Source organism: Squalius cephalus, assembly GCF_949319135.1.
Source record: "Squalius cephalus genome assembly, chromosome: 23".
In the NCBI taxonomy this organism is placed as follows: domain Eukaryota; kingdom Metazoa; phylum Chordata; class Actinopteri; order Cypriniformes; family Leuciscidae; genus Squalius; species Squalius cephalus.
The window spans coordinates 28855625-28882229 of NC_137144.1; the positions used below are offsets into that span (position 1 = coordinate 28855625).

Genomic DNA, 26605 nt, shown 5'->3' on the forward strand with positions numbered 1-26605 from the left:
TCACATTAAAATGATCCACTTGGCGGGTTTTGCTATTACCTCTGAAAGCAAGTATTTCTATTTCTATGTGAAGGCTCCGGGTCGGATTTACCGCTAAATCCAGTGACGTGACGGAGACCTGCGCGCTCCCGAGCCTCTCGCCTCCTCTACTGACTCTGCACTCAACAGCGACGACACTGCAACTTATGACATGAGTCTGCTAACACTGAGAAACGACCTGCTCCCAGCACAACACAGACTCCAACACAAACTCCACATAATGATAAAAAATCTGCTGAAGCTCGTCAGGCCAGACGTGAATCGGATCAACTTCGAACAAAAACATGGATCAACATCGGAAGGGCTTTTGAATCATGGAGAAACCTCTGCTTTGTATTGATTGCAATCTGAAACATCAACACCGCTGAAAACTACATATAGCCCCTTTAACGTGTGAATCGCCTTGGATGTGTGTGTATGTGTGTGTGTGTGTGTGTGTGTGTGTGTGCAGGGACGGACTGACAATCTGTGCGTTCTGGAAAAGTCCAGAACGGCCGTCAAACAGAGGGCCGTCGGCACAAAAAAAAAAAAAAGTATATTAAAGCAATATGAACAGCCAACAGCAGGGGCACTAATATGATCACTTATATGCTATGTGTAAAAAACAACAACTGAGGAAGAAGAGTCGGCCTATAGCCACTGACGGAAAGTTAGTTTTATAAGGCTGCACTTTTAAATTTGCTTGCATTATATTTGAATAGCAGTGGTCTCCAACGTGGTGCCTGTGAGTTGCCCGCTAAACACATTCTATAAATAGCCCCAACTTGCCGTCGGGGTTCCAGACTTCGAATAAATGGTATAATTTTGCGACCTTTTCAACTAAACGTTTCAATTTGAACTTTTGCCTCTACACAATTACCCAACTCTCTTTGATTATACGCTGTCATTTGCGTTGCGTATGAGAAACATCAAATGGCAAACGCTCAAAAAGCGGAACAAAACTTGTTTGATCTGAGCAGCGCATTATTAGCTCGGCCCAAAAAACAGCGATCGCGGACAAAGCTGATCTCGATCACGCGAACATTAGGCTATTACACAGAGCTGCGCGATCCACTGAAAAGCATTTCAATTCAGCGCAGAATTCTCTATCTCTATTATAAACCCACAAATGACTATGTGATTTAAGCTTGTAAAAAGCCAGATGAAACAACGCTGATATTCTCAACATAGCCTATTGACGCAAAAAACAAAAAAACAAAAAAAAAACAGGCGAAACATTGTTCCGAGAACAAACCAGCTAGAAGACATTTCACTCCACAACTTATGAATTAACTGTAGTAAAACAAACTTTTTTTGGGCAGAAATGTGCCTGTATTCATATTTAAAATGCTGTTATATTAATATAGTCATGTATAAATGTATTAAATGTAGGCCTAATGCAGTAATGTTTTGTTTAGAAGTTATGGCAGTTTATTTGTATTTTTATTTTTCATTTATATGTATACTAAATGTTTGGGCTACTGTATTTGATAACACATACAATAAGAAAATCAACAAAAAAATCAATAAATATTTTCATAATTTTTCAGGAATTGTTTTTTTTTTTAAACGCTTGTAAGTCTGAACCAGAATATCAAGATATTTTATTATTTCCCATATGATGGTGAAAAGTAAAAAAGCTTCACCATGTTATGTATAATAAATATTGGAGTATAACAAATAAAAATAACTTCTAGATTATTGTATCCCTTGAGGTAGCCCTCGCACACAAAAAGGTTGGAGACCCCTGGTATAGTAACTATATGTTTTATAATTACAAGTTTGTGTAATTTGGGGTTTCTGTAGCCAGTGATATTTCATTATTTGTATTTTATGGCATTGTACATTTTTTGTTTTTATTTGAAGGCTGAGGCTTCATTAATAAACACAACCCCAATAATCATCATTGGTTTTGCGATGTTACTTGCTGTGAATACCTTGTCTGATAGGCTACAGTATTGTGGCATAGTATCAGGACATCCTGGCTAGTGTCTGTCGCACACGGCTAGGCGAATGGCCGGATGATGGGCCTATTTGGGAGAAAGTCCAGGGCTGTTTTTTAGCCCCAGTCCGTCCCTGTGTGTGTGTGTGTGTTTTTGAGACTTTCCTGGCAGCAAACTCCTCCTACACAGATGAGTCGTACTCTTTAACCAATCAGATTAAAGCTTATCAATCGACCAATCAGCATCATGAGGGCGGGCCTACCTGCATGTCATCAGCTGAGCAGAGGTGTGTGCAGTTGATCAGTTCATTTCTGTGTTTACTGAAGTTAAAGAGTTCGAGATCAGTTGAAGCAATAGTTTATGAACTATTAACTGATGTAAGCAAGTGCTGTGGTAATCAGATGTCCCATATCGTGTCAGAAATGAAGAAGAATGATACTTGTTCTGTTGTATTTTAGCCGCAGGTACAGACAGCTCTCTCAGCTTCAACAATCACGCTAATGAGAGCAAAACGATCAATACCCACCCTAGCTCTCTCAGCACTGGCCTCATCCAGATTGTTCTTTAAATAGTGAATAGACCTATTTTAATGAGCACCCAGTGTTAATTTGCCATTTGTGTATGTTGGTAAATTATTAAACGCTTGTTTCCCTGCATTTTTCAGGATTACTCACCTTTGGCATGACATCTGGATAGCAGTCACACACATCTTAATTCCTGATGTTTCTTTATTCTCTTTTATACTTAATTTTTTTGTATTAATGTCTTAATTGGTAACACTTTACATTAACGTATACAGTTTTGTTAATGTTAATTTCAACATTACTTCATAAAAATCTTGTTAACATTAGTTAATGCACTGTGAACTAACAATGAACGGCTATATTTTTAACTAACGTTCACAAAGATTAACAAACACAGCAACAGATGTATTGCTCATGGTTAGTTAATACATTAACTAATGAACCTTATTGTAAAGTGTTACCAATATATTCAACATTCATTTCCTTATGTTTTGTGCTGTATTACCATCTCAAGGTTTTTAGTGTCACAGGACAATGTTGTGAAGCATTAATTTCACTTTGCCTAGTAAAACAGGCGAATCTGATTTTATGCTGATCAGACAAAGGTATACTTATCATAGAGAGGCAATTAAGATTATGCAACTGAGATTACTCAGTAAACTCTATTCAGATACCATCACTTAATCTCCCTCGTCCTCCGTCTGCACCTCTTGTACTAAAGGTTTTTACTATTTTAAATATCAGGACAAAATCTGATATGTCCTAACAGAGAGGTCTACTGATGACTGGATTGAACAATTCATTTGTTAACTTTTCACTTGATGTATTGCACTTATATTTATATACTTTAAAAGCAAAGAAGACTCTGACTGGATCTCACAGCTCTGGAAGAGACGTATTTCTCTGTACTGAATGTTCTGCTTCATACTTAAGATTGTCAGTTCATGATCTTCATATGTAACAGGAACATTAATCATGATCAGGTCATTTTATATATATATTTTATTCCCAAAGGATTCGGAAACTTTCAAATGAATAAAACGTGTACATCAAATGTAACTATGACTTTGAATCTTTTAATTCTGACAAGAACATAATAATGCATGCATAAGCTTTATTCCTAGAGCGTGTTCATATAGTCCACAGGAGACAAATGAATACAGTAACAATGCATCACTTTCAACCTCTTGTTGAAACAGCTGTTAAAATGGATGGCTTGCATCATGACTGTTCTGAAATAATTACAGTAGAAGTGGTAAGATCACAATACTGGTTGTCTGCATCTTCATACATCTGTCTCGGAAATCTGAAACAGTAAAACTATAATGCAGCTTAAAACTAAACATGTCTCCTATATGCACATCAGTAGCCTACATACATTATCATTAGTAGTGGACAGCACAGGGCATGAATAGCCATCCCGAGAACATCAACCAGAATTGGTAGGTCACGTTTTCTTACACGAAATTAATTTAAGCATTCGTCTTCCTCCATAATCAACATTAAACCAACATAAAGTTTTTAGACTTATATTTACATCATGCAATAGTAAAAACTCCTTTTCTGGCGATAGATTGTCATTTAATTGTCAATCTTTCTCTTGCTTTTTTAAATTACTTTTTTTTAAATCTCAATAAATGACCGAATGCCGCGTGCGCCGCCCTGGTTACGGTTGCTAAGAGATCTTTACGGTCTTGGCGACGGCCGTTGCTAAACTATCATCACTGTGAGCATCAGTGCAGTTACTACTAGATCCTGAGGGAATATAGTTAAAGTTCGAGCACATTCAACATGAGTTTCCAGATCCACTTTACAAATAAGAGACACGGAGACGTGGGAACAAGAGTTTCTGTGGCGAATTCAGAAGAGGAGTTCAGGAACACCACAGTGCAGGAGTTAAAGAGAAAACTCATTCCTGAAGACCAGCGTAAGTCCAACACTTCAGTCTTCTGTGTGCATTAGCTGACATATGTGAAGTAGATTGTGATGTTAATAAAGAAAATCTGTATTTAAATGTAGATTCAGCTCTTATTAACGGAGAAGCCTGAGATTTAAAGGGGTGCTTGATTATGATTTGACTTTTCTAACTTTAGTTAGTGTGTAATGTTGATGTTTGAGCATAAACAACATCTGCAAAGTTACGACGCTCAAAGTTTAAAGCAAAGGGAGATATTTACTTTTACAGAAATCGCTTTTTAAGGACTACAACAAACGGCTGGTAGGAACTTTTTTATTTATTTATTTTATTAATGCTCAATAATATAAGAACATTGTCAAGGAATTCGATACATATACATAAAAAAAAACAACAACAAAAAAACAATTATACAAAAACAATGAAAATCAAAGTATGACATGGCAAAGAGATATGACAAAAATGCATACCCTACAATTGTATTGACACAATAACATACACATACAAGCAAAGCTTTTAAGTGCATGTATTTTCTTTAAATATTTCTTCATAATATTTTATACATCTGATCTTAGAGATTTTGTATTATTTATATAACGAAGAGATTTAAGAAGTGAGATTAATCGGCTGGTAGGAACTACACGACATTCCTCCAGGGTTAGTGACATCACCAACCCTAAAATGTATATGACATGAGAACAGACATTTAAATGAGACTAAGGAAAACACATAAATAATAAAATCAACATAATAATAATAATGTGATATACATCAGAAACAGAAATTGTATGTACAAAATAATCCGCAGATTGTGTAGCTACTGTCCTCAACAGTGTCAGCCAAAGGCACAGAGACCGCCTTCTGATGCTTGATTGACACCATCAAAAGTTAAAAAAAAAACGGAGCTACATTAAAAAAAAAAAAAAAAGAAGAAGAAACGGTTAAAAGGAAAAAAGACAACTTTCAATTTAACATTTCCGTTAAAAAAAATTGTATATATTTAATATGCAGGAATAGGTGGATTTATGCGTTAATCTCTTTATTTATTTCCATATTTATTTGATTATATATTTATCTATTTAGAATTTTGTGGATTTATTTATATATTTATTTATTTATTTATTTATTTATTTGTTAAAGCTACACTGTGTGATATTTTCCCCCATCTAGCGGTGAAATTGTATATGACTACCCAGTGAATATTAGTTTCTGTTCCTTTCAATTCCGAGGGCGTTTTAACTCCTACGGTGGCCGTATTACTCCAAGATTAACATGGCTTCCAGTTCGACTTCGTCCAATTGCGCCTTTAAAACTATCACCTGTGATCCAGGTAAACAATACTTTTTCACCATTGACGTGAGGAAAAGTAACACAAGTTATACTAGAGGTCGTTCTGGCGTTATGCACAACTATGCTATAGTTAGACAAGCAACTATAAAACTTCTAATTTACACAAATAGGCTGAATTACCTGTCGAGAAGAAATCAGGCAACTTCGGCATCCGTTTTAAAATCTTTGCTCCTCATGAGCTCTTTCCATCTGGGAGAAGTTACTCCAGTGTTGACTTTGGTCTTGCTGATTTGCCTGTCGCGTTGACGTTTTAATTCTCTCTTTCGCTTCCTTGGCTACTCTGCTACATGTCCTCGAGAATAGGCGTGATCCTCCATCAGCAATCTTTCAAATCTGCCGCAGTCGCGAGTAATCTCCCCCTCGCATTCATCACGGTGTCACTGAGTGTAAAGCGCGAAAGGCGAAGCTTGAAATTACAGGTATGTCCCTCTTTGGCGAATGTGTTTCAAGATGGAGGCGCAACATGGCTGCCGCTGTTCGAGCGACTCGCTCGTATGTATTATAAATGGTAGAGTTTGCGCTTACGATAATACTTTATTTGTTAGTGGAAGTAATTACACATGAATGAGCACATATACTTTTGATAGAACAAAGTGTTTTTTTGCTAAGAATCAACTTAAAAAGTTACACAGTGTAGCTTTAACCGAGGAATTGAAAGCTTTTTAGTAGATTTTCTCTCCGCTATCACGCTTTCGTACAATCCAACAGATATTCAACATAATTCATGTGTGAGACAGTCTAACAGAAGGACGGACAAAACCAGTCAAATATCAACTGAGTTCTCCTCATATTTTATTACCGTTTTCTAAACTATAGCGAATAAACTGATAATGTGAGAAATGTTGAAGATGTCTGAATAAAGTTTGGTTTGACTGTATATTCCTCTCTTCTTTTCTTTGTCCAACACCTATATCAGCGAAGGATCTCGATAGCAGAAATGTGTACATAAATAAATAAATGTGTGTGTGATATCATGTGTGTTTGCTGTTCCTCATGTTGTTATGTTTCTTTCACAGTTGAAAACACAGTACTTGTCAACTATAATGTCAACACACTGAAGAAGAATCGCACACTGGGTTTCTACGGCATTAAACATGGGGATCCTATTTACGCAGCGCGCCGTGGAGGTATGCATTATTTACACTAGTATTCAACATTATTAAAAGCGTTTATAGTCTTACACTAACTGACCTTTTCATTTCAGGCTCCTATACAGTGACATCCGTGGACTTCACTGCATCCGTGGATTCCTCTTCATCCGTGGAATTCTCTTCTCTTGGTCCAGTGTCGACAGGTCAGTTTCTCTTTTGCGTCTAAAGTCCACAAATGCTTGTTTTCTCTATCAGTGGTTTTGTAAAAAAAAATTAAATCACAGCGTTTACACACACCAGGCCGTTTTGTGCTTTATTTTGTGTCAATATAAATTGAAACTTTATCATGATGAGTGTAAAATACCTTTACTTATTGATCCTTCACATTATTAAAGGCGGGCAAACAAACCTGTAAACTTCTGCTTTGTTTCACGTTATCTCGCCTGTTATCTGTGCTGCCGCTTCACGCTGGGACCTGTTTGTCTGCTGTTGTTACGTCTGTTTTTGGGATATGTTTTTTCTTGGAATCGACCTTCTCAGATTATTCACTGGACTATCTTACACCCCCGAAACACTTCTTGGATTATTCACTGGACTATTTACACGCTTAAAAGTGTTTGGATAACTGACCTGGCTGTTTCCGTGATCCTGTCACACTGATCGGCTACGAGCCCTCTCCATTCCTATCCTCATATCCCTCGCGACACCTGATACTGTGAGTCTCCCCTCTCTTCATCATTTTGTGGTATCACGCCTTGGTATGGTTGGGTAGCCTTCCCTTCTGTGGATTGTGGGTCTGATGGTGAACGTGATTTCACCAAGTACCACATGTTCCTGGATCAACATATTTGTTGATCCTGGAACAACTTTTTTGTTTGAGGGACAAGTTTACAGTTTATGTCAAGTTTAGGCTTAGACCCAGGGTGAGGTGCTTCAACATCAGTGTTATTCACCTCTCATTTCCCTCTGATTTTAGGGAAAAGTAATAGGTAGGGTTAAGTTTAGGGGTAGGGATAGGGTAAGGGCTAAATTTTGGGACAGGAATGTCAACAAAATATGTTGATCCAGGAACATGTCTAACTTGGCAAAATCACGGTGACCTGGGTGTGATATGGTTCTGGCTGACGTAGTTAAACCGATAAATTGTCGCATTGGAGATCACTGGTCATGTCGTCACGTATCCACTTGCAGGTTTTGTTTTTTGGTCTTTTTTGTTTTTTTGCTGTTTTTGAATGACGTTAATCAAATTAGTTTCCCCGAGATGGCTTTACAATTTTCTGCAGCCCATCTCAGAACATTTAAATCAGGGTTTCTCAAACTCGGTCCTGGAGGGCCACTGTCCTGCACAGTTTAGCTCCAACCCTGATCAAACACACCTGAGCAAGCTAATCAATGTCTTCAGGATCACTACAAACTCACAGCTAGGTGTGTTTGATCAGGGTTGGAGCTAAACTGTGCAGGACAGTGGCCCTCCAGGACCGAGTTTGAGAAACCCTGATTTAAAGGATCGTTCCGATTGGCTCCGGACACTTATAAATTGTGTGAACAACTTGGAGTTGAATAATACTCGTCTTCCAATCGTCTTCAAATAATATTCCGGTTGTCTGTACCAACACCCGTGCGTCGGATACAACACAGCTGGAAAATCCATTAACCTTGGAAATCTAAGATCATTGCGTTTTGATCCTGACCTCTGAGCCTGCTAGACCCGAATATTTGAATATTTGTTCGGTGGGTTGGTATTCGATTTGAAAATTTGACATTCGAATAATATGTATTTTTTTTTTTTTTTTTTTACACTTGGCATCCCCCTCGAAACAGTTCTCATTCACAATTGAATATGTTTAACATTATAAAATCTGGTGAAATACAATACTCTTTTTTTACAGTTATCTTATATAGCCTAGCCTAGTCATTTTTAATAGGATGGACAGTTGAAGGAACCCAACCTCGTTATACATAATAAATATATTTGCTTCTTCTTGGCCTACTAAAGTGTTCCTGCAACGGGAGTATCTCTGGCTAGAGCAGAACAGCAGAGTGTGTGTGGACAGAAGTGCATGAGAACAGCAGAGTGTGTGTGGACAGAAGTGCATGAGAACACAGCGGAGTGTGTGTGGACAGAAGTGCATGAGAACACAGCGGAGTGTGTGTGGACAGAAGTGCATGAGAACACAGCGGAGTGTGTGTGGACAGAAGTGCATGAGAACAGCAGAGTGTGTGTGGACAGAAGTGCATGAGAACAGCAGAGTGTGTGTGGACAGAAGTGCATGAGAACAGCAGAGTGTGTGTGGACAGAAGTGCATGAGAACAGCAGAGTGTGTGTGGACAGAAGTGCATGAGAACAGCGGAGTGTGTGTGGACAGAAGTGCATGAGAACACAGCGGAGTGTGTGTGGACAGAAGTGCATGAGAACAGCAGTGTGTGTGTGGACAGAAGTGCATGCCTGAGCTTGTGTTTTGGGTTAAGCTGCGTTGCTCTGACATTGTGGAAAACAGAATAATAGAAACAAAATGTATTAGCCTTTTTACCCGTTATTATCAATCTAAATTAATCTCGTTTTTAATGTAACTTAATTTCGTTTCATTTTTTCATTTTTCTTTATTTAAATTTCATTTTTTCTTTATTTAAATTTTGTTTCTTTGTTAATTTAGTTTTTCTGTATTTAAATTTATTTTTTTCTTTATTTAAATTGTGTTTCTTTATTTAAATTTCGTTTTTCTTTATTTAAATCTACCCTTTACTGTGTCAGTAATTTGTTAGTCCGAAAAATATGAGACTACCTTAAAATTATTGCTTAAAGGGGTCATATAATGCCATTTTTGTACAAGCTAATATGATTCTTTAGGGTATAAATTAAAAGTTTGTAATATACTTTAATAAAAAATTCTCATTAGTATTGTAAGAAAACACAAATTTTACCTGGTCAAAAACAGCTCTGTTTTCAGCACGCCGTTTAAGTGCATGTGTCTTTAAATGATAATGAGCTTTGCTGACCCCGCCCCTCTGTTCTGTGCTTACACCGTAACACAATAACACAATAACCATAACGCATTGTTCATTATAAACGTGGGATTATGAATTATATTGAGAACGTCGTACATAGAAAACATGCCGTAATGTATCCTGAGTGTAAACAGCCGCATTCATCGTGAAGCGTGCAGCAAGCAATTTGCAAAGAGTAATATAAATATTAATATAAAGGTTAATAAAACGTTACACTCACTTCTTCTTCTGGAGGTTCAGCACGAACACGAATAGTTGGTACCGATCCTTTTTTCAGGAGCAGCTTCTTAGCAAAACCAGTTTTATACTGATCCTCGTTTTGTAAAGCAGTCTGGTGTGTGAAATGATTCGTGCAAACATGAAAGCATGGACGTTGATCGTGGGGAATCCCCGAGAGGGAATCCCCGCGTCAAAGCTTTGGGAATATTCCATCAAAACATCAAAATGATGCTGTGTTCCTTATTAAACCCAAGAATAGAACGCCACAATCGCTTAGACGACGCCATTCTTCTCCAGCATATCAATGCACTATGATGACAGACAGCTCGCTCACAAGGGCGCGAGGGCGGGTCTGTGTTGAAACGCTGCTGTCAATCACAATCGTGGGAGGGGCGTCCGACCGTGTGACGTCACAAAATCGAACGGCTTGATTTCAGAGAGGGTCAAACATATAAGGAGATTAAAAAAAAAAAACACTGGATGGATTTTTATCATTTTATGATGGTTGTGTACAGGCACTGCCAACACACATTTCAGTACAATCAACTTGTAAAAGTGCATGTACCATTATATGACCCCTTTAAGTTAACAGACCTGTGTGTGTGTGTGTGTGTGTGTGTGTGTGTTCAATAGCACTAGTGCAGTGTCCGTTCTCGGAGCATATAAGCCCTGCCCGCGTGAGGTGCACCGCTTCCCGCTCGCGCTGTTCTGTAGTTTACTAAAAGTTTATTAATTCTGAACGTGTCGCGTCTCGCATGTCCATCTATAGGCTATTGCACCAAATGCGACACTGCACTCCCTTGTGAAGTCGATTGGATTAACGGTTCTCGAAATAATGCAAACGGACAGACAGACACATATATAGAGAATACTGCCTTTATTAGAGAGAAGAATATGTTCAGCCCCCTCTCTCCGAAGCTTCGAATATTCGATGTTCATTACTACCGAAGCTTCGAAGCTCAAAAAATGGTATTCGGACCAGCCCTAGTGCGCTGTTGAACACTCGCTCTCTAACTGATAAAGCATCAGTGCTGAATGACATAAGCACTGACACAAACCTGGACATGCTACTTTTGACGGAAACCCGGCAGGTTCCTAATGACCTTTTCAACTTTAACCTCTTAACTCCACCTGTAGTTAGGGTTGTGCGATTAATCGGATTTTGATTTCGTCTTACAGTGATTATGAAAAGAAGATAACCGAGATAAAACGATTATTGTGCAGCTGCCGCATTCCGCCACTACCTTCACATCGGTGCGCTTTCGCTCCTCCCTAAGCCAAACTTAACATCCAAATCAGCCAAATAAGTGAGTGATGTAAAATACAGCCTACTGTTTCTAAACTGCGGGACATGCTTGATATTAAACAGTGTTATTAAAAGCGCATTAAGGCGCGAAAGAAACGGTGTTCCCGGTGGCCTCAAGTATACATAAGCGAAGTAGGCTACACTGTGGGCTTCAGATACGCGCCTAAACGGTCAAATAGCCTACACTAATATGTCGAAATGCCGTTTTGGTTTGTATCCTCGTAAACACAGTCGGTTATACCTTAAGTGAATGTAAACATTTAAGAAAGCGTGTTTGAAATGCGTGCATAACAGTAAATTGAAACTGTGCAGCTCTTAAAGTGACAGCAGCAAACATTAAAACACAACCCTCACTGCTCTTGAATGAATAACTTTTGTTGTTTTAAATAAGGATTAGGCCCTAGTCTATATTTAATGTATACAGTGCTATTTTACATTTGATTACATGATTCAATTTCTGCTGTAGGCTATTACATATCTGAATACCTTACTGAAAAACCTAAAGCACTGTTTGTTTAATTTGTATTTTTGTTCTGTTGTATTTTTTTGTTGTTGGTTTTGTTTGTAATTAGTTTCTTTGTTCTTATTTTATTGCTAACTGTTTAATTGTCTTTTGTAACTGTTTTGAGGAGTCTTTTTCTAATATTAACCTAGTATTAGTTTTTGCTGAAGTATTAATAATTGTGAAATTTCACAGACATTTAAAATGACTCATATCATGAAATAAGACTTTGATCATATCACCCACCAATAATCGTGTTAAACAATTGTGATTTCAGTATTGACCAAAATAATCGTGATTATGGTTTTTGCCATAATCGAGCAGCCCTACCTGTAGTCCAGTCATTTTATGAAAAAAGGTTGAACAAATTGCAACAGAAGCAAACTCAACTAATTTTGTATCCTCAATATGTCCTGAGTAAGGAAAAAAAAAGTCCCGAAGAATCCCATTAGGGGAAAGTTTCGAAAAAGACCCAAATATATCCTATTCATACGCCTATTCATTCTTTTTCTTATGTGAATAGGGTACAATTTTTAACCTTTAGATATCACCATGAAAATTACTGAGTTGATTACTTACATCAAGACAAACAAAAAATGTATTACAAGTTTTTTTTTATTATTTGTTAACATGGACAAACGGTGCATAATCTAATTACGTATGTGCTAATTTGCATAAATACCACAACATGTTTAAACACTGGGTATAGCCAGGTGAAAATGTCTTGTTGAATCTTGTTGACACATAACAGTAAAATACTTAATGTTAAGGTCTGAATGAACCCATTACGGCTACCCATGAGCATTAATACACAGAGGCAGGAAAAATGTAGGCATGGACTTAAATTTCACTGCTATGATAAAATCCGTCTTTTCCGACCTGAAAATTATGCTCTCGTAAATCATGCAAATCTGCTTTTTTTTTCTTTTCTTTTTTTTGCGGGTCGCGCAAAGTACGGTTCGGGTATTGGTAAACATAATGACCGCTCACCACTGTCAGCGTTTTTTGTGCCTCTCATTCATGTCACTCCGCTAGTAGTCCATTCATTTGTCACGATGGAACTTCCTTCAAAGCAGAGCTCCACCACAGAGCATGCACTCGCTGCGGGAGGTTATCTAAAGTGTGCTAAGAATTTTGGACGTGTGGGGCGAACTATTTCTTTTCTTAGCTGAAGCCGACAACGGGACAAAATAAATGTAAATTGAGACAAAGTGGAGTTTCCTATTTTTGTTTTAACAAGTATAATAAATTCTGTAGTCTACCCCTTACATGACCTGGCAAGTGACATTATTCTAAAACGCATACGCATTAAACTCCCCCGACATGGTTAGAAAATACTGCCTCTAGAGCCAGCTGCACAACGAGAAAATGTCATAGCATGATCAGAATAGCATACGGAAGCCTTGAACCGCAACGAAAAAAGAAAGAAAAAAATCCGTAAAGAAAAAAAAAGAAAATAAATGAATCTAGTATTTTGAGATTAAAGTCAAAACATTTCGAGAATAAAGTCGAAACCGTACGAGAATACAGTCTTCCGTAGAAGTTGCGTGTGTGCTTGCCGTTGTTTCACATTGCTGCACAGGCATTCATAACGGTGCGCGTCCACTGGCGCAGAGCGAGTGTTTCAAATCCATTGCGCGCGCGTGTGTTTGTGTGTGCGTGTGTAAAGAAATGCGCTTGTTAAGTCGAACTGCCTCGGACATGGATCTACACAAAATAATAGCTTTTTACTTTTATCTTGGCTTTCAACAAAAGGAAATTCTACAGGTGGCAATCTACCAACATGGCATTAGGCTACCATTATAGGTCGTTATAAAATACAATATATTGGACGTTTGCACTGTATTTCATTAAATGTATATAAATGATGCCACTGTGTGTGTGTGTGTGTGTTTGTGTGTGTGTGTGTGTGGGGGGGGGGGGGTGTCATGGTAGGTGCGCTGTATATTTTCCTGCTTTTTTGTCGTTTGCCAATCACACCTATGATGATATTCAAATCTATCTTACCTCCAGCTCTGATAGGCCATCTCTGCCTGACTCACTCACTGCATGTATCAGGGACATCAACCATTGGATGTCCCTGAAGTTCCTCAAATTAAATGATAAGAAAACCGAGATATTAGTGATCGGCTCTACTGCCTCAGTCAAAAGGATGGACCTATCCTTTGATATTGATGGAATTCACGTTAAGCCTTCGTCATCGATTCATAACCTTGGTGTCTTATTCGATCCAACTCTATCTTTTGGCTCTCATATTTCTTCTCTTGTTAAAAACTCTTTTTTCCATCTTTGTAATATTGCTCGTCTACGATCTTCTCTCACTCTAGCTGATGCTGAAACCTTAATTCATGCATTAATCACATCACGCCTGGACTATTGCAATGCCTTATTTCTTGGTCTTCCAAAAAAACTGATTGCAAGATTACAGTATGTTCAAAACTCTGCAGCAAGAGTTCTCTCCTCCACCAGGTGTTCTGCTCACATTACTCCTCTGCTTCATAACCTTCATCGGTTACCCGTGGCATCACGTATCCACTTTAAGGTATTGCTTCTAACGTTCAAAGCATTAAATGGTCTTGCTCCCCAATATCCGTCTGACCTACTCTACCCTTACCACCCTGCCCGGTCCCTTAGATCAGCTGGACTTGGTTTATTGTCCATCCCTCGTTTCCGGTTGTCTACTGTAGGTGGAATTTAGTGTTAATGCTCCTCAGTTGTGGAATACCTCATCTGTGGCTACTTTCAAGACCCAGTTAAAAACATATCTATATAACATGCATTTTGCATAATGTGACTATATGTATCCTATGTGACTGTACTGTATGTGTGGGTGTTTAAATGTATTGTAATGTACAATGTAAAGCGACCTTGAGCTATGGAAAGGTAGCCTGGCAAGCCAGACCTACATCAAGATGTTAGGTCTGGAAACTCACCATAGACGTGGTTTAATCTGAGAGGCGGGATAAACGGCTGTCTTTCAAATTCCCTCTGCACGCAATAGGACAGCGCTTCAACCAACCAGAGCGTTTTCCCAACAGCAGAGCTAGTTGATAGATTCAACTTTTGCCATATCTGGCCAGCAAAACGACGAACACATCTTCCTTTTTTTAAGAATTTTTTTAAGAACTTAAGTGCTGTTCTTTGCTCTTTTATCAAAGAAAAACTTAACTCCAAGTCCTCCAGAGTCGCGGCCAAAGCCGATTGGAAAGACTGTTCTCCAGCAGCAGCCGCCATTCTTTGTTTTCAAGTGGCAGGAACCGTCGCAACTCTGTCGTCATTATGTTAAGCCCGCCCCACCTACTCTATACGCGACGTGATTGGCCTGACCCAATTTAGGTTTTTGCAGCTCGAAAGTCTATGGAGAGTTGCTAGACTACCCTGGCTGCAAAATACATTTTGCTGCCGCTAGGGTGCGTCTAGATGTCTAGGCTAATGGAAAGGCGCTATATAAATAAAACTACTTCTTCTTCTTCTCTCACAGAAATACGTCGCTTTGAAGATGACGATGAAGAATTGACCTGGACTCAATCTATGGGGAATTTTATTTTATTATTTTATATGATCTATGGACTTTTACAGTTATTAAATAATATGTGAGGATTTTCTCCTTGTCCTTTCAATGGCTATACAAGTCATTTCATCCATTTCAATTTGCTTTAACATTATCTCCGTTATGATTACTCGATATCATAATTTTTTAAAGTATACTGTAAAAAAATGTTGTTTCAACTTCACGCTGCCTTAAAATGTTAAGTTTAGTCAACTCAAATATCCGAGTTGTCAGTCGACTAAATGTACATTTTTAAGGCTTATGCTACTTTTTTAAGTTTACATCTTTTTATTTTATTTTCTTTTTTTTTTTACAGATGCAACTTTTTAGATTTTTGTTTATATGATTCATATCAATAGGTGCGTTGGACTTGATGCGACTGATCGGCATTTGACCTGAAGCAGTGCATGCTGGTTAGCTTGGAGGCAGTCTTGTAGCTGAGCGTGAGCTGCTGTTGGCCACACCGTCATAGTTTTGATTATTGGTGTTCTTGTCTGTATTATTGGTCTATAGACTGGAAACAGAAATATAGCCGGTGATCAGAGAGTCCCAGATGGTGCTTATATGCCCCTATGATGTTCGTATACTCCTGGTCTAAGATATTGTGGGACATTTCACATTTGGGGAAAGCTTGGGGAGAACTGACTTAAGATTGGCTTGGTGGAAATCTCCAGCAACAACAAACACTCAATGAATGAGTCCTTTTGCTTTCTCCAGTTAGAGTTCATCGTGTCTGAATCAGGAGAGGAATATCACAGAGCAGAGGTGGACAGTAACGAAGTAGATTTACTTGAGTACTTTACTTCAGTACACTTTTTGAGTATCTGTGCCCGGTTGCATAAAGCACCTTAAGTTTTTCCCTTAAGTATGATACTTAAGGGGCGATTTCCCCTTACCTAAGAGAATAACTTAAGGGTGTTGCATATAATCTCTTAAACGTTCTCTTAGGTAAGGGAAACATTTAAGTGTTTCACGACAGCGATCCTGGATTCACGTTATAAAAGTCTGTTGTTGCCATAGATACGCAAAACACTAACACTAGCAATTTGTCAGTTTCATCAAATAAAGTAGGCTAGGATATCGGAATGGATAAAGAAAACAAAAAAAGAAAGCCTAATTGGACAGAGAAGGAAAAATGCATTCTTCTTGACGAATATGGTAAAAGGTTGCAAAAATTGACCGTTGCATTTAAATGACGGGAAAGAGCCCCCGCAACCCGGTGTACCACTCTGCTGACAGGCGATTTATGCACGTGGAAAACATCTCCTAGCCTGGTAATATCAAACTCTGCTACTTCGCTTTGCTTCGTAGACAGAGGCAGATTAACTTCCACTGTAAACACATGTATGATGCGAAAACAAAACCATCGAGCGAAATACCGGAGTGAACATGGCTGTGAACGACTTTTGCAGATTATGTGAAGTAAATCTACGCATCCACGGTACAATCAGCGTCTACGTCACGGCTCTCAGCCCGCCCTCTGTTCGTTGATTGGCCGGCTGTTTTCAGGCCGGAGGAAAACAGGGAGATAGGTCGCAATCTCAGACTGAGTACAGAAGCGAACTGAAATTGAGCGGAAGTACGAAGTCTGACGTAGTAAGGCTAAACATCTCCCACTACCGTCTGAAAACTCCCAGTTGCAAAGAAACGCAGTGCTATAAGCAGTTGTAACACCGCAGGTAAAGAGTGGTTGCGATGTGTGACATGGTCAAGGTCGCCGTCTAGTTTGTTAGCGATGTCAAATATTGCGCGTCAATCAAATCGGTATTCTTGCAACATTTTTTCAATACTAAGATGGTCCAAAGGGTTCTCCCCATGGGCGTCGGAACCATTGTATATGGGTGGGACAAGACCCACCCACTTTTTAAGACCAATGATATTGGACCCACTCACTTTTATATTCAGCGCATATGTCTGTTCGCTTTTCAGAGCGCCGTCAGTCAAATCTATTCCACTTGAGGAATGCCCTAATGAATTAAACTCCATTTCCGCTGAATCGCTACATTATATTTCTCAACGAGCCGCAACTGACGAAAAAACCGCCCGTTGTTCCCTTCCAGTCAAATATTGCGTTGCAAACATCAATAACAGCTTTAAGTTGTCAATGCTGGCAAATGACTATGGTATCAGCAGGTTAATCCACGGATAGCTGTGCATTTAATGCACGACATGGAGGCGAGTTTAGTTTACTTGTTTAATTAAAAGGCATCAGAATACATGAAATGGCATTAGTAAATTTTTCTGGGGGAGGACCCACCCACTTTTTTTTTGCTTCCGACGCCCATGGTTCTCCCTATCCCTAAAAATTCTTCTTGGCACATAATGATCTTTCCATAAATTCAGCCATGTCGTCTTATTTTTGTCCGCGTTACTCTTAAGGTTACGATTTCCAAACCTTAAGTTATACTTAGGGAAATGACCGTTAAGGGGTTTTATGCAACACTTAACGCTTTTTAAGGGATTACTTAAGTGAAAAAACAGCATTTAAGGGAAATTCTAAGTGTTTATGACATTTCACTTTTTTCTGCAACACCCTTAGGTTTAAGGGAAACATAAGGGCGAACTTAAGGGAAAATTACACTTAAGGTGCTTTGTGCAACCGTGCACTGTACTTTACTCAAGTATTGTTTTTATCTGGAAACTTTTTACTTTAACTTAACTACATTTGAAAGACAATATCATACTTTTCACTCCACTATATTACTTTTGATACTTAAGTCATTTTAAAAACGAGTACTTCTGTACTTTTACTTAAGTATAAGTCAGTCTTGACTAACTTTACCCTGTAATGGAATGATATTTGACCAGTATCTGTACTTTCACTCAAGTAAGGAAGTTGTGTTTGTCCATGGCACAGAATCAGATCAAACACGGTTTACAAGCCAGAACAGTCTGAAGAAATATGTGGCTGGATTTCGATGTGAAAAGACTTTGACTACAGGAAGCATTTAAGAATTATAGAGGAAGGACTCTGACACAGTGGACAGTGACTGAACATGAGGAGAGTTTATACAGAGGAAGTGAAACTATCATCACTGTGAGCATCAGTGCAGTTACTACTAGATCCTGAGGGAATATAGTTAAAGTTCGAGCACATTCAACATGAGTTTCCAGATCTACTTTACAGATATTAGACACGGACTGGAGAGAAGAAGAGTTTCTGTGGCGAATTCAGAAGAGGAGTTCAGGAACACCACAGTGCAGGAGTTAAAGAGAAAACTCATTCCTGAAGACCAGCGTAAGTCCAACACTTCAGTCTTCTGTGTGCATTAGCTCACATATGTGAAGGAGATTGTGATGTTAACAAAGAAAATCTGTATTTGAATGTAGATTCAGCTCTTATTAACAGGGAAGCCTGCGACTGAGAAGTTAGCAAATAAATAACATAATTCAGAAAGCACATCTTAATGAGGAAAACATCGCTCTCTGATATGTATGTGTGTGTGTGTGTGTGTGTGTGTGTGTGTGTGTGTGTGTGTTCGCTATGACACTATGGGCCCTATTTTAACGATGTGAAACGCAAGTATCAAGCGCAAAACGCAAGTAAATTTGTGGGCGGATCTCGACGCAAATCTAAAATGTGTTGGTCTGAAGTCGCTTCATTACTCATAGGTGTGGTTTGGGCGTAACGTGAAATAAACCAATCAGAGCGACATCTCACATTCCCTTTAAGAGCAGGCGCGCTTGTTCCATGGCGGATTGCTATTATAACGGCGGATTTGCCAGGAGCGGTTCACAGCCGAGGAGAGCAACGTTCTCGTCCCGGCCGTAAAACACAGAGAAGTGACATTGGGGATGGAGAAACACACCCAGATTAGCTTCGGTTAAACAGGCGTATGATAATTTGGGTAAATGTGTAAGCTAGATTTATGCTTTTATAATAAACTATCGATCTATCTATTGTAATAATGTATGGTTTGCAAAAATGAAAACTGCTGCGTCTGTGTGTAGATGAGAGAATCAAAGTGTGTGTGTGTTGTGCACACGCTACATTATGGCCAAGCATGCGCCCTTAAAATAGCATCTGAATAACGCGCCACTGACTTTAGACGAGGTTTCTCCTGGTCAGTGGAGGAAGTGTTTTCTGAAACTGCAAAATAGCACCAGGGAACGTTTGCGCCGGGACACGCCTCCTCTTTTCGCTGAATCGCCCCCGGGAGCTTAAGTGCATTCCCTAATTTACCGACGTGTGTCTGTGGAGGGAAAAGTCCACCAGCGAACACTAAAACAACAGTTTTTTTTAGAATATGAGAATGACAAAAATGACATGAAACATCACATATTTTGATTCTTAATAGACCAGCCCTATTGTTACTAGGTAACCAAACTCTGTTGTTGTTATTACTCTTGAAATCACAAGGTTTCAAACCTAGTCATCTGTCTAGTTTCATTTCCTCTATTTATTTATACACACACACACACACAAAGTCACAAGTTTTCCCTTGGTTTCGAACAGTAAATTTTGTTCAAGTGTTAGAATGTTAGATGTTAGTTATGATTAGTTTAAAAGACAGTTTACTGTTTTACTAATTAAAAAATCTATCAAATGTGTCGATTAAATTAAAAATCAACATATCACATATTTTAAAATATTACATAATTCATTGAAGCATTTTTGTCATGTCTAATACACCGACCAATCAAGAAGTATTCAAGACATATGTATGTATATTGATACACAGTTTTCTATGCAGTAAACATAATTATGCTAGCATAGATAATTATGCAGCAATAGCATAATAGCACAGTACTACTGGTAAAAATTTTGGACACTACTATTTTAATGTTTTTTTTTTTTTTTTTTTTTTTTTAAGAAGTCTCTTATGCACATCAAGCCTGCATTTATTTGATCAAAAATACAGAAAAAAATTATTACAATTAAAAATAATAATTTTCTATTTTAATATACTTAAAAAAATAATAATTTATTTCTGTGATGCAAAGCTGGATTGTCAACAGCCATTACTCCAGTCTTTAGTGTCACATGATTCTTCAGAAATCATTCTAATATGATGATTTATTATCAATGTTGGAAAGTTTTTTATGTGATATTTTTTTCAGGATTCAAAAAGTTAAATAGAACAACATTAAATAAAAATATAAATTCTTTCATAAGTCTTTACTGTCATTTTTTAAATCAATTTAGCACATCCTTGCTGAATAAAAGTATTAATTAATGTATTTATTTATTTAGAAAGAAAGAAAGAAAATTTCTGACCCCAAACTTTTGAACGGTAGTGTATATTTGTACAAAATATTTCTATTTTAAGATTCTGTTCTTTTTTTAACTAAGAGTCCTGAAAAAAGTAACAAATGTTATAAGTAAAACAATTATTTCAAATTGTAGTAACATTTCACAATATTACAGTTTTTTTCTGTATTTTAAAATCAAATAAATTTGGCTAAATTAGGCTACTTTTATTATACTTATATACTTATACTTATATATATATATCCCTTTTTTACATTCGAGCCCCTGCCCCTGAGGAACTCTCTGCACGTCCCTGATGAGGAGAATATGTTGAGGTCATTCAGACCTGAGCGATTTTGTGTTCGTTTGTGTTGTTGTTTCGTCAAATCAAAAGTCAAAGTTCTGTGAAGGAAATTAATGTGAATCGATCTCAAGTGTCATACTGGAACAGATTCTGCTAAATGCTTTACATTGAGCTTAAAATGAGCCATGTGAGACATTAAATCACTACTAATATATGAATAGCATTTTACTCTTGGAACAATAGTGCTTGTGGTGCTCTTTATTTTTAAAAGTTTTATGATCATTTTCAGTTCCTGCGCATATAAAAAAAATTTCTTTTAATGATCTTGTCTTCAGATCTCCTGTAAATTGACACTTAAAGCTCCTTTCATTGGTGTCAGCAGACTGAGGGTATTTGTTGGCTACTGTACTATGTATGTTTGTTTCTGTGTTTATGATTTTAACCGTTTTTCTTACCATTATTATACTTGGAAGAATTTAAATTATTTATATTTGTTTCTATATTTCTAGATGACTGTATTTTAATGAAGAAGCAGAATAATGTTAGGATTAGCAATAAAAAATAACTAATGAATTGGCATCAGATACTGTATGATGAATAAATGGACAGACATAAATGCTTAGAAGTTTCATTTATTATAAAAACAAACTCAGTAATTGAAATGTTTGATTTTGGCAGATCAGCTTCTTCCACATTGGAATACACAATCAGTGAAGCTCCTCCCACTGTAATCACATCATCAGTGAAGCTCCTCCCACAGAGGGAGGGATTAATTCTCCAATAAATGCTGTAAATTCCCATCAGCCACAATTGAAGACGAGCATCAAAGCATCAGGAAGAGCTGAAATCTGCAAAAACTGAGTGTATTAAAGAGGACAGAGAGAACATGAGTGATCCAGAACCCTGCAGAATGAAACACACTGAAGATACTGAAGAACAAAGAGGTTGGTGTTTATTCTTCATTCATTCATGAAGCTGAAGAACATTCTTGTTAGAAACATTCAAGCACTTCATCACATTTAGATAAACAGTTAAACAATGAAATGGTACAGAATGTTCTGTTTTGTTTTGTTTTTTCAACAAAAGGGAGGTTTGAGACATTTGTATATTGATTGTCAACATCAGATCAAGCTAAATACTTTATATCTTAATATTTTATATCTGGTTCCTAATTTGCAACAACGTTACCAGAATTTTAGTCATTTTCAACAGTGTACATTTAAAAAAGAAAGAATAATCATAATAAGCTTGTCATGTTTTAGAGATTCTTCTTACAGTAACTTTGGTTACAGGGTTGATGAATGTGATTGTGATATATTTTTTAATGAATAAAATAGTAAACTGTATATCAAACTAATATTAACTAACATCTAACCTTACTTCCCTTTTCAGGCCTAACAAAACTAACACTCTGAAACACATTGTAGGCTACTGAAACGTTCTGTACTTTGGCTGAATGTATGGGTGCCTTTTGGCAAAAAAAAAACTCCTGGCTTTGGTTGTGTGAGTGTAAAAATAACAAAAAGGGGAAATGAAACTAGACAGATGACTAGTTGTTAGAACCTTGTGATTAACAATGAAGTAATCATTAAAACAAAGTTTGCTTTTTTTGCTTCATATTGCAAGGTTTACATATGAAGATCCAATCAAATTCATATCATTTTGCCATACCTCTCTATTCTATAAAAACTGTTGTATCTGTGTTTTCTGGTAGGATTCTCAATGGAAATTGTCTGAGATCCTCCGGCCTTGCTTCTTCTTGGGAGATTCTCTGAGAATTGCTCGAGTACTCTCCCGGCTGTGATTAAAGCATTTAGAGGACATTTGCTGAAGGCTGTTTGTCAATTATTCCTGCGCATGAAGCAAGCTAGTTAGGTGAACAGGTATTTAGACTCAGCTGAAGTCGACTGTAGACTTGCTGGAGTATAGACTAAATGTCGACTGCAGACATTAGGGGATGTCGATTTGTAGACGAGACCCAGATAGACTAAACATCGGCAGTTAACGTTAGGGGACGTTGATTTGTAGACGAGACCCAAGTACGTAGTTAGGTTTAAGGAAAAATCTACCACATGATCAACACTGTACAGTTTGTGTTAAAACTGTCCTCCCTTCATGCAGTAGAAAGAGCCCAGATGATGTCACTTCCTGGGTGTCACAGTTTTAAGAAATGCTCTGTTTTTGAAATGAGGAAAATCATGTCAGAAGTAACAAGGTTGAGTGAAACGTAGGACACAGATAATGCTAATAACAATTATTAATTTAAAACTAGTAAAAGCCGTGGCCACTCTACACTTTGAGCATGTTGAGTTTCTACAGACACTGCAACTGTCATGATGTAACCTCGGTTCCCTGAGAGTATGGAACGAGTATTGCGTAGCTAATACGGAAACCCCTTTCCTCGAGATATATTGAAGCTAATAATTTAAAACGCTGTGCAGCTGCACGGCGAACACAGTAGAGTGTCTAGCTCGCCCATTGGCTGTGCTGCGGCAACTGCACATCCTATGGCCAGGCGTCAAACAGGTGACTTGGCGCCAACTACGTCAGAGCGAGCCCAAATGGGTGTGGACTAAGCCCATAAATATTGCCCACACTGGCCATATAGCAGATTTAAATTTACTGAAGCGACAAACCCTGACAGATTGCAATAGTGCGGCAGGCTACGTAATACTCGTTCCCTACTCTCCGGGAACTGAGGTTACGTCAGTAACCGAGTACGTTCCCTTTCGAGAACGGTCACTTCATATTGCGTAGCTAATACACAGTGGGGACGCAATGTTAAACACCACACTATCAGCAACTGGCCGCCTAATTGGAACCTAGTGTAGCACCCCGAGGCCCACAGAAACAAGCCATAATAAAGTATTTTCCTTCAACTTAGGTGACATAACCGGCCCTGAGTCGGGATTCATGGATAGGGGCTAGTCAGCATTGACCCGGGACTGCAGGCAAGTATCATAAAATCCATGTCATAAAATCTGACAAATGTGGATGGTGTGGACCAGCCAGCCACCGCACAAATTTCCTGAATTGGCACACCACTGGACCAAGCTCACAAAGAGGTCATGCCTCTCCTAGAGTGAGCTCTAGCGCCTATGGGACAAACCTGGCCCATAGAGGCGTATGCCAGGGAAATTGCATCCACTATCCTTCTGGATAGTCTCTGCTTCGTGATCAGTAACCCCTTGGTGCAACCGCCGAAGCAAACAAAGAGCTGATCTGACTACCTAAACGGCGAAGAACGCTCCAAATAGACTTTAAGAGCTCTGACAGGACAGAGCAAATTATTTTCCCCTTCGTTTTCTTAGGGTGGAAGTGCTGATAATGATAACCTGAGCTCTGAACAGAGTTGAGAGCACCTTAGGTACATAACCATGCCTTGGCTTAAAGGGTGACACTGGAGTAACCTAACCCAAATTTCAGGCAGGAAGGGCTCACAGAAATCGCCTGCAAATCTCCCACCCGCTTGACTGATGCCAGGGCTAGCAGCAGAGCAGTTTTCAGCGACAGTGGTTTAAGATCAACCGATTGCAGCAGTTCAAACGGCGGACCCTTCAGGGCCCCGAGGATTGTGGAGAGGTCCAATGCTGGTATAGTAGGGGACCTGGGGGGTTCATCCTCCCGGCACCCTTAAGGAAACGAACAATGAAATTGTTTCTCCCCAGTGACTGGCCAGCCACAGGAGCGTGATAAGCTGCTATGGCTGCCACATACACTTTGAGCGTGGATGGGGAGCGACCCGCATCCTGGAGTTCTTGTAAAAAGGAGAGTATCGCTGACACTTCGCATGACTGGGGCTTGATGTTTCTGGCTGAGCACCAGCCAGTGAATACTGACCACTTCAGGGCATAGAGGCGCCTGGTAGACGGTGCTCTAGCCTCAGTGATGTTATTCAAGACATTTTCTGGGAGGTCCCAGGATACCCGTTGAAGAGCCACACATGGAGGGCCCATAAGTCGGGGCAAGGGTGCCAAATTGTCCCGTTCGCCTGTGTGAGGAGTTCCTTCCTCATTGGCATTGGCCAGGGAACAATTTCCGTCATCTGCACCAGCTCTGGAAACCACGCTTGGGTTCTCCAGAGGGGGGCTACTAAAAGGACTGGTCATCCGCTTTCCTTGATCCGTCTGATGACCTGAGGGATCATAGAAACTGGTGGGAACGCATATAGAGGGAGTCTGGGCCAGTGATGATCTTTGAAAAGAACGTTGCACAATGAGTGTTGTTTTCTGAGGCAAAGAGGTCGACCTCCGCCCTGCCGAATACACTCCATATCAGACGAACCGTCTGTGGGTTGAGAGACCACTCGGCTGGGGGAGTGTTGTTTCTCAATAGCATGTCCGCACCCAGATTTTGGACTCCCGGGACATGAGCGGCTCTCAGAGAGCGCAGGTTTGCATGCGACCAAATGAGGAAACTTCTGGCCTTGACGTACAGGTTGCCTGATCTGAGGCCACCCTGTCGATTTATATAGGACACTACTAGGACTAGGATGTGGTGTCCCCTGAGGTCTGGCAGAAATGCGTATAGGCCAACCAAACTGCTCTCATTTCCAGGTAGTTGATGTGTAAACTCTTCTTCGGGCTCGACCAAAGGCCGGAGGCAGATTTGCCCTCGTACAGCGCTCCCCAACCCTGGTTGGAGGCGTCTGTGAAAATAACTCTCATCCTGGAGGCCACACCCATAAGCACGCCCGACTGGTACCAGTTTTGGCTTTCCAGAGAGCCAGAGCTCTGATGCAGCACTGGTTCACCGTAATGTGCAGGCGTGCTGACCGCCACTCATGGGCTGGCACACGGTGCTTTAGCCAATGCTGAAGGGGGGCGCATATGCAGTAATCCTAGCTGGAGAACTGACAATGTAGTGGCCATAAGACCGAGAAGCCTCTGGAACTTCCTGAGGGGTGTGCGTGGACCTGCCCTGAAGGAGACTATCAGCTGATGGATAGAGAGAGCGCGCTCTCATTGTTGTAGAGTCAATAACCACGCCCAGAAAGATTACGTTCTGGCTGGGCAACAGTTTGCTCTTGGAAAAATTGACTTTGAGCCCCAGGCATTCCAAATGGCTGAGAAGCATGAATCTTTGCGTAAATAATTTGGTCTTATATCCTTTGACCTAATATCCTTGTTTTGTGTCTTGTGCACGTTTTCCCCTCTGGGTTGTGACGAGCCCGACACAGAGATAGAGTGACAACTGAGGGAGGGCCGCCTAGCATAGGGGGACCTAACACCCTTGTGTTGTGTTTTGTGCATATTTTCCCTACTGGGCTGTGTCAAGCCCGACATAGAGATAGAGTGACAACTGAGGGAGGGCCGCCTAGTGAAGGGGGAACGATTACCCGGGTGATGTGTTTGTAAAACATGCTCATTTTGTGCTTTATTATTTTCAGTGGAGCGTGTCTATGACGGGCTCCGACTGATTTGTAAACACTCATGTCTCGCTCTATCAGAGCTGCTGTGGAAGTAGTGACTATCTGTGGTGGCACACGCTTCGCAGCGGGCGCGCCGACTGCAGAAATAGTGTGCAGTATCAGTGGCGCGTGCCTTGTAACGGGCCTGGTGGCTGATTCGAGAACATTTCCAGCCACCTGTGAGCGGGAGGCTTGAAGGGGAAACATTTATTTCTCGCTGTTTGTGCTGCTGTGAGAACAGCGTTTGTCTTTATAGCGGGCCCCTGACTGCAGCTA

At 39.4% G+C, this 26605-nt stretch overlaps 1 protein-coding gene across 5 annotated transcripts in view; it reads left to right on the forward strand.

The window, feature by feature from the left end:
• Positions 1-4123: 4123 nt before the first annotated feature.
• LOC307151133 (uncharacterized protein) overlaps positions 4124-26605 on the forward strand; it is a 31303-nt gene continuing 8821 nt past the window's right edge. For 3 of the 5 annotated variants that reach the window (XM_079858980.1, XM_079858982.1, XM_079858979.1), the window contains exons 1-2: positions 15558-18662; positions 21598-21863. In XM_079858980.1, coding sequence (XP_079715106.1) covers positions 21806-21863 — 58 coding nt within the window. In that variant the 5' untranslated portion in view covers positions 15558-18662; positions 21598-21805. Of the gene's footprint in view, positions 4413-6766; positions 6878-6954; positions 7045-15557; positions 18663-21597; positions 21864-26605 lie in introns of those variants that run through there. The other 2 variants (XM_079858978.1, XM_079858981.1) reach the window with 2 other exon arrangements.